Source organism: Paramacrobiotus metropolitanus, unplaced genomic scaffold (genome assembly GCF_019649055.1).
Source record: "Paramacrobiotus metropolitanus isolate TYO unplaced genomic scaffold, Prichtersi_v1.0 Parri_scaffold0000093, whole genome shotgun sequence".
NCBI classification, from domain to species: Eukaryota; Metazoa; Tardigrada; class Eutardigrada; order Parachela; family Macrobiotidae; genus Paramacrobiotus; species Paramacrobiotus metropolitanus.
The window spans coordinates 79,125-92,108 of NW_026570313.1; the positions used below are offsets into that span (position 1 = coordinate 79,125).

At 44.4% G+C, this 12,984-nt stretch overlaps 1 protein-coding gene across 1 annotated transcript; it reads right to left on the reverse strand.

The window, feature by feature from the left end:
• Positions 1-10,722: 10,722 nt before the first annotated feature.
• LOC129596641 (CXXC-type zinc finger protein 1-like) lies at positions 10,723-12,632 on the reverse strand. The gene is made up of 4 exons (XM_055493975.1): positions 12,489-12,632; positions 12,326-12,442; positions 11,487-11,669; positions 10,723-10,950 (listed from the first exon to the last, which is right to left on the reverse strand). The coding sequence occupies exons 1-4, from the start codon at positions 12,630-12,632 to the stop codon at positions 10,723-10,725; spliced, it is 672 nt and encodes a 223-aa protein (XP_055349950.1).
• Between the last annotated feature and the right edge of the window lie 352 nt (positions 12,633-12,984).

Below are 12,984 nucleotides of genomic sequence, written 5' to 3' on the forward strand. Positions count from 1 at the left end.
ATACTTTTACCCTGTTTGTATAAATTCTGCGATATAAAGATCACAGAAACGTTCTTATGGTGCACATCTCTAGTGAATATTGTTGCGCACTTTGGGTTTTTTGATATTTCCTCCATGAGATCATCAAGAATGAGCGCTGTAGGTACATTTCTATCGAAAAAATCTTTATTTTCCAAAATTGTATCCATTCCCTGTAGCAACTCGATGGACTTATCAAATTCATTGAATGCATTTTGCCATGTACCGTAAGCATACACTATACGTGTGGGTGCTGGCGTGAAATTATCAGGAACACTCCGCAAAAGTTGCATCGTAAAGGTCGATTTTCCGGACATAGTTGGACCAGAAATATAAAGTGAACAAGAAGTTTTAAATCTGAAATCAAAAGTCATTTTTTCCATTTAAAAAAACTCCGTTTTCTGGCCGCTGTTTGTATGCTTTACCTATGAGAAATGTTTTTCAAAAAACTCAAACTTTATTTTCAGATTTTTACTATGAAAAACTCCGTTATCGATTCAGATTTTGGGGTTTTCAGATAAAGAATCTAGGAGTTTTATTATAAATTCAAAAACTTCTTGAATTTGTTCCAAAGAAGTACAACCAAGGACTACACAGCTACCCGTATAAAAAATATGAATCGTAGCGTACGATAGTTTTAATTTAAGTGCAGGAAACAACTCTGGCTCAAGTAGACGATTAACGGAAAAGTGTTCAGCTTTTTCGTAAAGTTTTACCAAGTTAACGTTGTGCGTATGTTTGTAAGTGCAAACGGTATTTGCGACACAGCTGTCCTTAATGTGTAACTCTATACCTTGGGTATAAAGCATCATTTGATAGCATTTTAGAAGCGAGTACGCCCCCGCAATACTTTTAGCACCATTTATTATAGCCTTGCCGTTAGGAAATAATTGACAGAACATTTTGTTTTGCAGACTTAAAGTCACAGCACTGAATCCTTTAACGAATTTTGTATTCTGCGGAAACGGTTTCCAAACTTTCTCCAAACTAATGGGTTTGTCGAATTGAACGGATAGAATGACGTTGCGTATATCCATGGCTGCGAGCATTAATTGCGACAGTGTCAACTTGAACCTTTTATATATCTTTTAGGTTAAGACTGGCACAAATAATGGCTTCTAAGCCTTTTTTTTCTCACAACAAACAGAACAGAGTAAATGCTAAGTAAGATATGCTAATAGGAAATGAAGCATCTGGTTAGACAACAACATCGCTACCCCAGTGCTGGATGTAGATTTCTTCCATAAGGTTGATATATCCCTGATATGGTAGTTGAATAGTCCGGCGAAGTTGAGAGAAACGAATCCTGCGGCCGTATTTCGGGTGAATGCTGACAGTAACATCCACACAACCCTGTCCCGGAAGTGAGAACTTTTCAGCGCCCTTGTCGATAATGGCTCAGTCCATACAATTCTGCAGTGTGCCGTTTCTAATTATACTCAACAAACGGTTGATATCGGCATATGCCAGACGAACACCTTTGTCCATGGCTTTCTTCAACCCAGAACAGTCCGGTTTGGCATCGAACACTAAAAAGAAGCAAACGTCCTTGGGGTTCCAGAACATACTAACTACAGCATTGTAGATAGTAAAATCTTCATGCGGCCCCAAAACTTCCAAAGCCCGTACTAAAGCCATTTTGATTTGAACAGTAGAGCGTTCGGCTTCAAACTAAATTTTACTTCGGAATGTAGTTACGCTTGGAGACTTACAATGTTGAAATTCCATTGGCGAAAGAACTCGACTGGCGATGGAATGCTGTACGAATCATCACGTACGAAGCTGAGAATCTGCAAGAATTTCGCGACAGAAAGTGCCAAAGACTTCTTATAACAACAAAAGCCAATGATCTTAATTTCCCCAGAACCTAAAAACTTTAAATGGAAAGGTCCAGAAGAGTAATCCCGTTGTGCTGACGTAAAGGATAATTCCGAAAGGTCAAAATCCATTTTTAAAAGCGCAACTGCATTAACTGTCGATAAACCCAAACAGCAACTAGAATTCGGAATAACTGAAAAAACTCGGCCATTGCCAGCTTGGATTAGCTAAAGTGAAAAGAAAGAGAGAATGTGTGTCAGCGCCAGTTTGGATTAGCCAGGGAACAAAGAATCTAGGTCAGTGCCAGTTTGGATTACCCATTGTCAAATGAGAGAGGCCGAGGAATGTGGGTCAGCGCCAGTTTGGATTAGCTATGGAACAATGAATCTAGGTCAGCGCCAGTTTGGATTACCCATTGTCAAATGAGAGAGGCCGAGATAGAATGCGGGTCAGCGCCAGTCTGGATTCTGAAAACGACGTGGTCTATCTTAGCTGGTTGGATTAGGAATTTATTCGCAATTCTGAACGCCATGGATCAGTACAAAGGCTGTTTATTAGACGCATTGATTGGAGAATGCATCGAAACACCCCTGAAACGCCCCACGTCTTGTCACATGAACTTGGTGGGGGTGCGTAGCAAGGTCTCGACTTACTGGGAAAAATTCTTAATAACGCACGCTTACGCCAAGTCTCTACTGGATACCGGCTTTTTTGCTATGGAGAATGCCGCACGACTATGTAGCCAAACCTTTTACCACAACTACACTAAACGCCGAGCTTTTGGTAAACTGACCACCATTATTGCCAGTTGGAAACATTCTCCCCCAAAAGACTGGACCGCTGCGGCCACGACAGTCCGTAACCGGGGCACAGAGTGTAACGCTGCCACTTGGATAACAGCGTTTCCCTTGTACTTCTACAATCGTACGGAGCAGATGAGTTTCTCTGTAGACCGTGTAGCTCGACTCACCCACTCCTCCAATGAAGCTGCCGCTGGAACACAATTGCAGGCCTATGCCATCAGTCTGGCTCTAAAGAATCCACAGCTGACCGAGCTGGAGTTTCTATCCGCTCTTGTTGAGTACAGCAATAAGTCTCTCCCCGGATGCGTACGTGAGAAATTTTATACTCGTATGATGATTGTTTTGGACTACGCGCAACGTGTCGAACCAAAGGAGAAACTGTTCAAAGCTATTGGCGTCGGTACTAGCCCCTTGGAAGCCGTCCCTTTGGCTGTTTACTGCGCTGCTATTGGTCGCCGTAGTAGTTATTCCTTCGAATCCACTCACCACGCGACAATGTTAACCGGAGGATGCACAGATGCCATCGGCATTATGGCTTGTGCTATTGCGGGGGCTTGGTCTGGATTTTCAAGCATACCCGACAATCTAGCTGGTAACTAGGACGGGCAGGAGCAGGTGTCTGCCTTAGCCGAAGAACTGTGCAATTACGTCAGTAAACTTCACAACTTTTACTGTACTGTAACTCCTGCGTATGTTCATGCGGCCTAATTTGTTTTGCTTAAACTTTGTTCGTTGTTATTCGGTGAAAACAAAATAAAAGAGGGTGGGGAAAAATAAACAAAAGAAAGGAGATCCCGAACGGTTCGGCTCGGTTCTGACCGGTTCGATTCTGGGCGGTTCGGTTCGGTTCCGACCAATCAGAGAAGGGGGCGTGCCTGACCAATCAGAGTGTCTGCTATCTTAACTGGTACACTACGCGGGACCGGAGCGATACGACAGGAGAAGCGCAGGCTCTGGTGCGCTGTCATCCAGACGGTGTCTGGATTTGGACCCCGGGTAGAGTCATCCCCCTTGACAACATCCGCTATCGCAATTTTGATTTGGCTCACGTGGAGCGGTCATACGTGAGCGTCCGCGAGCTGCTTCCGAGGCAGCAGGTCAGTCTGCCGCCCTCGGAGGCCGAATTAAACGAGCGCCGCGTGGTAGAGGGTGATTTTGTCATTCGCTCGTGCCCTTTACCCAGCACCTCTCATTCCAGCCAGTCTTCGCTGCTCGCGGGGTCTTTAATGCTAAGTTAGGCGGGAGCAACGAGGTCTTGTTAACGGCCGTGCTCATTCGGGAGATACTCTATTTGCAGCCTCGAAATGCCACTCCACTGACCAATAAGTAAATGGTAAGCAAGACACAAGCAATGCAGAATTAACTTTATTCAGTAAGCGTAATAATGAGGGCGCCCTGGTTGACACATTCAAAATGAAAAATCCCCTCCAGATGGCAGGGGAAGAGAAGGTTCCTAAAATACTCTGAGCTCTGCCACGTTGTAGTTTAAGGGAAGCGACCCAGAACACGCGTGCCGAATTCGTGTATCTGCGCGAAAACTTTCACTTTCGCGCACTCCCAAGGACTTTTTCGCTTAGCGCTCAGCCGACAGAAAACTTTCGCTCGTTAAAAGCGATCAATTCTAGCGCAAAAGGAGGATTCTTAGCTGCTCTCCTTTCGATTCTAGGAACACTAGTTGCATCATTTTTAACAAAATGAAGACCTACGTTCTTGTACCTGAGTCAGAATTTTCTGCTTCCGGCAAGGCTAAAGCCACATCATGGCAAAAGGCTGATGAAATTCGTAGTGCCATGACTGATGATTTGCTGGCTCGTGCCGCGTATCAGACTAAGCCTCCCGACCATGAACCACGGGTCATCAAATCGATCGAACACATACCAAACATTCCTTCCCAAAAAAACTATAGTACTCAAGCTGCGCCTCCACTTGCCGATGAATGAACACAAGCGACTGAACCCCCGATCGTTCAGTATCTACCAAGTGAGCCGGTATATATCCAAAGTGAACCCACAATACAATATATCGAACGCAAACCTATTGTTCAGTATATCGAGCGCGATCCCGTTGTGCAGTATATCGAACGTGATCAAGTTGTAATATACGGTATAGACACTGGTAACACTTGTTTACAAACGCAGCAGAAAAGCGGCTCCTGATAAGGTTCCCGCTCTACCCACGACGCGTGCTCGAAAAGCGATTACACCCAGGGTACCGCAGTTGGATGCTTTACCGGCCCCTTCGACTTCCCAGGCCTTACCCGCACCAGAAAATTTAAAAGCTTTACCCACCCCATCAACTTCAAAAGCCTTACCAGCGGCTCCGACACATAAAGCATTGACGTATACAGAACCAACAGAAACACGTACCATCAAGAATGACGTTGAAAGAGCTATGATGACTTATTAAGGCGTAAGACCACAAAATCTACTGGTCCTCCTAGAAAGAAGCAAAAGACACAGAAGGGTGGTTGGCTCAGCTATGCATGATGGCAACACTGGACGATATTTATTTAGATGCTTCTAACCCTGGTAGTCTGGGAGGCGTCGAGCGCGTATACCGGGAAGCGCAAAATCACGGATTTTCGCATCAGCAAGTAGAAGAGCATTTACAAAGCAAAGACGCTTATACTCAACATAAACCCTTTCGGTCAAAATTTAAACGCCAAAAGATTTTATCGTTTAATAACGGTGACCAGCACCAAACTGACTTGGCAGATATGCAAAAATTTGCGAACGACAATAAAGATCTCAAGTATTTACTAACTTGCGTCGATTGTTTTTCTCGCTACGGCTGGGCCGAGCAAGCCCGTCAAATCCAAGAACCGAAAGAAATTATTCGTGCTCTGTGTAATATATATAAGGAATCCGATCGACCATTGCGCTGTCAAAGCAATAACGGGAAAGAATTTGTGAATAAAAAACTGAAAAGAATTGTTTACTGATCACAACATTAGATTTTTTACAACAAAAAACGACGATGGTAAATGTGCTATGGTAGAACGATATAACCGAACAATTAAAGAACGTCTTTACGTGTACATGACAGAGGGTAATACTTACAAGTACCTCGATGTTTTACTTGACATTTTAAAATCGTATAATAACTCTGTTCACTCTAGTATAGGGTTTGCCCCCAGTCAAGTGGATGTGGATGAAGCGCGCATCATACGCCAAGATATGATAGGCGAGCCACAGGCAAAGAAGCCTATGTTTCAGGTTGGGGATCACATGCGAATTGCCAAGAGGAAGCAAACATTCGAAAAAGGATACGAGACCAATTACACTGAAGAAATTTTTAAAATTGTACAAGTTAAAAAACGGCAAAACCACTATATTTATGCTTTAGAGTACTTGGGAAAAAATTGCGAAAAAAATTATCGAGACTTCTATACCAGTGAACTGTCAAAATTTATTATGACCGACCGACCGTTTCATCTTATATCGCGCATATTAATGGATAGAACGTACAAGGGAAAACAGCGATACCTAATACGGTGGTACGGTTACGGCCCTGCCTACGACTCTTGGGAAAACAAAGAAGACCTAAAATGAGTTTTTATATGACACTACCGTCTTCCGCATCTCACAATATTTATTCTGAAAATCGTTGTGGAAAATTCACAACTTTGATAGCCAAAGGCATCGATCTTGACGGAAGCTGGAAAGTCGGTCTTTCCGAAATAGTTTTACCACCGATGCGTCTCCGATTTACTGAGGGTTTGACAGTGCTTGTTAAAACCACGACTACCCCGAGACACAGTTGGGATATAAACAAAGACTCATACAACGACGAAAATCAACTGATTCGGAAAATAAACTTTCTGCTGCGTAATAAGGACACCATCTTTGGACATATTGACGTGACTGGTAGCTCTACACAACTGGTGGTAAATCCAGATTCCGAGCTCACGTTTCAAGGATCAGAGTACACGAGGGCGCCGGGTTTATTGCAAGGGTACTCTTATGCCGGTGCCGGCGGGGAAACGTACCAGTTACGGCCGGGCAAACAGAGTCGTGTTGTGCATGTTTACTGCGACAAAATTAAGCACGGGTTTGTCGGTGATGCAATGGTACCGTTGCTACGAACAATCGCTACCGTCGCCAGTTCCTATACTGAGACTGCATTAATTTACGAAAATCCGTATTACGTGCCACTTGCCAAACACACCTTTCAAACCATCGAATTAAAACTCGCAGATGATTTAGGGACAGAAGTATCGTTTCATCCCGGTACCACGATAATAAAATTACATTTTCGACCCAAAAAACGCTGAAAAAATAGTACCTCAAGAGCACAAATTTGATGAAAATCGTTATTTGCAAGCTTTCAGCCGACAACATGGGTTTGGTATGGCGGTATACCGCGGCGCCCCCATGACCGGTGCAGGGTTTTGGGGGAAAGTTATCGGTTCTGCTAAGGGAATTTTCAGCAAAGCCGCACCTCATATAAGTTGATAACAAAGGCTCAGCCTCATAGGAAAAATATGGCCCATAAAGCTGTCGAGTCGGCAATTGACAAGGCCGTTAAGCATGTTAGTGACAAGCTGAAACAACAGCAGGGATCGGGTATTAAGAGCCGAAAACGACGCAAAGTAGTCTCTACAGAACGACAACTTGCAATTGACGCACTTAAAGACAAACTAAAATGGCTCTTATTGAAAGCGATCCTGAACCTTTTATGCTCCTAGAGAGCCATTAATTTTATCTTCCGGCGACTCTTACCTAAAGGTGGAATACGCGTGATCATGATATCGGGCCAACACAAGCACCATCGGACACACCTGGCGATTATGTTTTTACCATTGCGCCGTGTCAAACTGAACTTATTAGTTTGGCGGATGTTCGATTTTATTGTGATCTGTACGTAACTGACTCTAAAGGGGACTGCCCACGGATGATGCCTGCTTGACAACCGTAATATTTTGGATAGTTTATTTGAACAGGTAATTGTCACCCTGTGTGGTCGCAATATTTCTGACAGTAGCTCCATGTACCATTTGCGGGGGTACATTGAGAATCTTCTAGGCTACACTAAGCGAGCGCAGGCTTCACAATTACAACTGTCTGGATTTGCCATGGATACGTTACTGTGGAAGCAAGATCCATATTACGAAGCCAAAGTTAACAATGAAAGGATCTTTTTTAGCAAAGGGGCAGAGCTTAGACGAATGTGGCTACGAGCTTGCCGCCCATTGCAATTAACTGGAAAGCTGCATAGTGATCTGTTTCAACAGGACAAACCCCTGATACCGGGTGTCGAGTTGAGTATTGAACTGGTGCGCAATAAAAACAGTCTAGTCTTTATGACAGATAGCGATTTATCAAAAACAAAATCTGTAATTATCAAAAACCCTCGCTTAAAAATTATAAAATACGAGCCGTCGCCCGATTTTCTAGCAGTTAGTTTCAACAAATGCAAAGTACCACATTGAACGTGTTGCCATGCAACATTTACAAAAAAACACGCCATTAAAAAAAATAAAACAATCGACAACATTAGATCAAAAAGAAATACTGTATGCGATTCACGATAACAAAAAATATGCTTACGAACTGTGAAGTAAATGGGCAATGTTGCCCAAGAGGCTCGGAGCCGCGAAACGTCAACTTTCTTGCGCACGACTTTCTCCGCGTCATCCTAGTTTTCATAGACGACGAAGCCGAACCGCTGCGGACCAATGCTAGCGTCCGACAGCCACAGGTCAATGACTTTCACATCCTTCCCATCCACGCGCTTACAGCTGTCGCGGATCATCCAATCAGCGACGGCATTGTTGGTGAGTCCGCGCAGGTCCAGGTAGACGCGATCCCCCACGGACTTCTCATCCCACCGTGGTGGACCGGAACCCGCCTACACAAGCCAAGAGGGCGGAAATCAGTATAATCAGCTCTTGTTTCTTTAACTGCTCTTAAAACGTGTAAAGTGAAGTTTGAGCAAAGCGTGCGTATCAGCCACATTCATGATAACCACCGCGTAGCACAACTAATACCCAACACCGGAACACCAATTATCAATAAATTACTACATCACTGAATTATCATGATGGAAAGAAAATGAACAAAAAATCGGTATTTAGCGTGGATAAATTTCAAATTTAATTATTCTGACCGGAAAAATCCGTAATTAAATCCCAAAAAGTTAGCTGAATAAATATAAACTTATAATGCGTGCCGATAAAAATTTTTAAAAAAATAAAAGCTGGATTTATTAGCGAACTCACCGCTGCCGCCGCCCACTCCACATCCTCCACCGCCGCGGCCGCCGTAGCCTCTTCCGCCGCCACTACTTCCGTCGTCCAGGCAGCTGCGCGAGATGTGGCCTGACTGGCTGCACTTGTAGCAGGAAAAGCCGCCGCCACCGCCGTATCCTCCACGATGTCCCCCGCCGCTGTGCTGGCCACGCGGTCACGCGGCTTGGGCAAGGCCACACGCAGCTCGGATCCGCCCAGCTCCTGTCCGCTGACGTTGCTGATGGCGCTCTTCGCGTCGCTCTAGTCTTTGGACTTCTCATCCGGGTCGGCGCACCCTGGAAGCCGCCGCCTCGGCGGAACGAACGTCCGCTACCTGAATAGTCGCTATCCATGGCTGAAATGCCTTGGGCTTCTACACACAAGCGTTGCACACAATAAACATGCTGCTTAAATCGCCAGTAGAATTGAAAAAGAACAGGCAAGGGAGAAAACATTGGGGAAATCCCATTACACGGCGGCGACCCAAGCGGTATTCTATGTATTCATTTCAGGTGGAAATTCGGCAAATCGCTACAGTTTTACGGAAAACTTCGATGGATTAATTATCTCGCAACAGTCCATGAATTTTCTCATACAAAATCAGCCAGAGAATGTCAATACAGGAACAAGGAAATCGGTTTTCCGCGCAGGACCCACACGAATCACCGCGGCGGTCTACGCAGCAATCTAGCGTAAAATAAATTCTATAAACTTAAAAATCACGTACCTGAGATGGAATGGGACGCAAACTGGTACTTCACGCAAACAAGAATCACTGAAACACCACGAAGCAGCCGATGGACGCTGCCTGGAACCCCGAAAACACCACGAACCCGCTTCTCCCATTGAGACAGCCATCGCTTTTCCGACTGGCAATTAAGCTTCAAAACAATGCAGCGTGCTGCGCGGCGATGACGTCGTCTCAGCCGCAGTGATTTCTAGACGCACGCAGGCAACACGCTATAAGCGGCACGGCAGTAGCATGCGTGCACGTGTACAGTGCGGCAGCTTGTACGAGTAGCGTGGCATGATAACAGCAGCAGCCAATCACAAGGCTGGTAATACCGTAAGTACAGTACATCTTATCGATTTTTATCAGCTTCTTTTCGGAAACAGCCGACTCGCATGTTTTGGAATGCGGTCATTGCTCTGTGCGGCATTGCGCAATCCAGCGCTACCCTGGGCAGGAAAAAGATAACAAAAACCGATTGGACAATCTGCGGAATTGCTTATTTCCCTTTATCTGCATGTTAAATGGCTGGGCATGGTCACTGACATCGCGATACTGTGCGATATGGAAATATGAATACAATCAACAACAACAATGGTCATGGTTGTTTTTTTAACGGTGAAATTTCTATCCTTTCATTTAGTGTGTACCAACGCTGGCTTTTTTATTCTATGAAGTGGCTATTGCCGGATAACAGTAAAAATATAATCAAAATTTATTATCGGCAAAATGACATCGACGTGAACCGCAAATTAATTGATGTAAAATTGGCTATTGATCTCGTTGTAAGTGCGCTGTCATTCTAATTTTTAAGTGCCATACTGGCACGCCTAGTAAAAAATAGGATTTAACTGCAAATTCACAAATCCGTGTCGCATCGTTTTTGTTAACAGCCGTTAAACAGTAGGGCAGAGAAAAGATCAAAAATTCTTGTCAAAAAAAACGTCTCCACACACCGAAACAAAATGGGTAGCTGGTGGCGGGCACAGAAATCCACAACAACTCCACCATCACTTGCGCAGCAAAAAAACCCGAGAAAGTAAACTGAAGATGAAACGACAAACCACTCTGCACCCGCTCAGCACCACCCGACAGAGGAAACTTTCAATACTGTCGCCCGCCGTTCAGGTGGCGGTCTTGGCGCCCTTGCCGGGGCTGTTGGGGCCCTTGGAGGCCTTGCGCTCGCGCGGCCCCTCCCCCCGCTCCAGGGGCAGGGGGCCGGCGGCCGGGGCGGGGTGCGGCCCGCGGACGGGCAGCGTGTTGTTGCCCATGCAGTGGAAGATGCCGCCGCGCGACTGAATGGCCACCATGATAATCCACTCCTGCTCTACCAGCTCAACCATTTTAATCCACTACAACACACCAAACAACTCCCTGAATTATACCGCTTTTTTCCCAACTTTTTCCCGTATTGTTGTCCACTACACATCCACCAATACATCGCAGTTATTTTTTCACTCTTTCTTCCATAATTTTCATTTATTTATTTGCATTCTTTTTTATTCTTGGCAATTTTATTTACTTACATTTTTTCATTCTAGTTTTTATTTTAAAAGCCTTTTGCATTTGAGTTATTTACTGGTTTTACAATTTTTTAAATTACCTTTTTATCTACGAGTACCTACTTACGTTACGAGTACATCTGCGTTATTTATTACGCATTTTTTTACCCAGACGTGTGTTTTCATTTCCGTTTTTTATTTATTTACATTTCCCTTTATTTTGCTGGCATTTTTAAATTATTAGCATTTTAATGTTTCTCACTTAAAGAATTTTTACTGGCGCCTCCTTATTAATACCCATTTTTCAATAATATTTTCTTATTCTATACAAGAGGATAAATAACAATTAACCGGCCTGTCACCAGTGCGGCGGCCCTCTTGCCTACAGTGCGCAGCGTCTCCCGACCGATCTCGGCCTTCTTGATGCGCTCCCAGGAGGGATGTTTGGGGCAGTTCTTTTTAAATAACGAGCAGAAGCGCCGCTCCCCGTCGGCGTCCTCGTCGCTTAGCGGGTAGCCGCACACCTCGTGCTCATCCACGGCCTCCTTGAAGTGCTCCGGACAGATGACCTTCAGGCGCTTGCAGTACCGTCAGTACGTCATCGTTTTGGGGTTCAGCGTGTCGCAGAAGATGTTGGACTAGGTGGCCGTGATGAAGGCCGACCCGTACGACGTCTGGTTCTCCAGCTGTTCACCCAGAAAGCATTCACGAACTGAATTTATTTTGAGTTATTTTTAACTGATTTTTATTATCATTTTGATTTTCTTTCACAATTATTGGCTCCGTAACAAGAAACCAGCCACCGATAAACTACTTCAAATTACCCCAAAAAACTAATATTAATTATTGGGGTGCATACGGTTACAACTTACAACCAACGCTACGACTTGTGCAATAATAAATTCACAATTAATACAACATGAACCGGGAAAAAATGCAGAATAATAATTAACAGCCTCGGGCACAACAAATGCCAATTAATAAGTACGTAATTGCAAATTATAAACTGCAATTCCGATAAAATATTATTGTTGACCGAAAGTGCTCCTGCACCATTAATGATTATTGACTAATTGCTAGCCTCACCATAGTTAAAAAATATTTCAAATAAATTTACAATACATTAATTCATGAAATAAAATTACTGCTAAAAGCGAATCAACACATCAATGTTCTACAGTACGAATTAATCTGTGAAGCAGGCGTGTCGGGTGGTGGGTTTTACCTTGCTGGAGCAGGCCTCGAAGTGCTTGAGGGCGGTGCGGATGGAGACGAGGCGGCCGCAAGTGATGCAGATGAGGGAGGTGTCCTGCGTGCCCTTGACGGCGTCCTCCTCCGACTCCTGGTCGGCGGCCGGCGGCGTGCGCTTCCCTAGCCGCATCCCCAGCCTCCAGGTGGGCCTTGCGCGCCTGCAGCTTCTCCAGCATCACCTTGCAGTCGGCCAGCTTCTTGAGGATGCCGTCCATGTCCTTCTGGTTCAGCAGGGTGGCCGCGTACGTGTGCTGGCCCAACTGCTCCAGACGCTGCGGCATGATCGTCATCAAACGCCTGTGCAAAATTCCCAGTGAACATTTCTTCATCTACACGCTAAAATAACATTGTGCACTGAAGAGAAAAACTGTAAATAAAATTATTCACCAAACAGAACCACGTTTGCATTTATTTTTTATTGAATTTAGATTAAAGACGGCACCGTTCAAATAAATTCAATAAACAAAGTCCAATTTATTTGGCTTATTTAGAATTTAACTGGTGTTTATTTCATTCAAATTTACCGTAATTAAATAAATCTAATTTCATTCAAACTCAAATCAGTTCGATTCTTTTCTTTTAGTTGACAGTAATCAAAATCGAATTGTAAAAAATGCGTAACGCCTGGCCGCC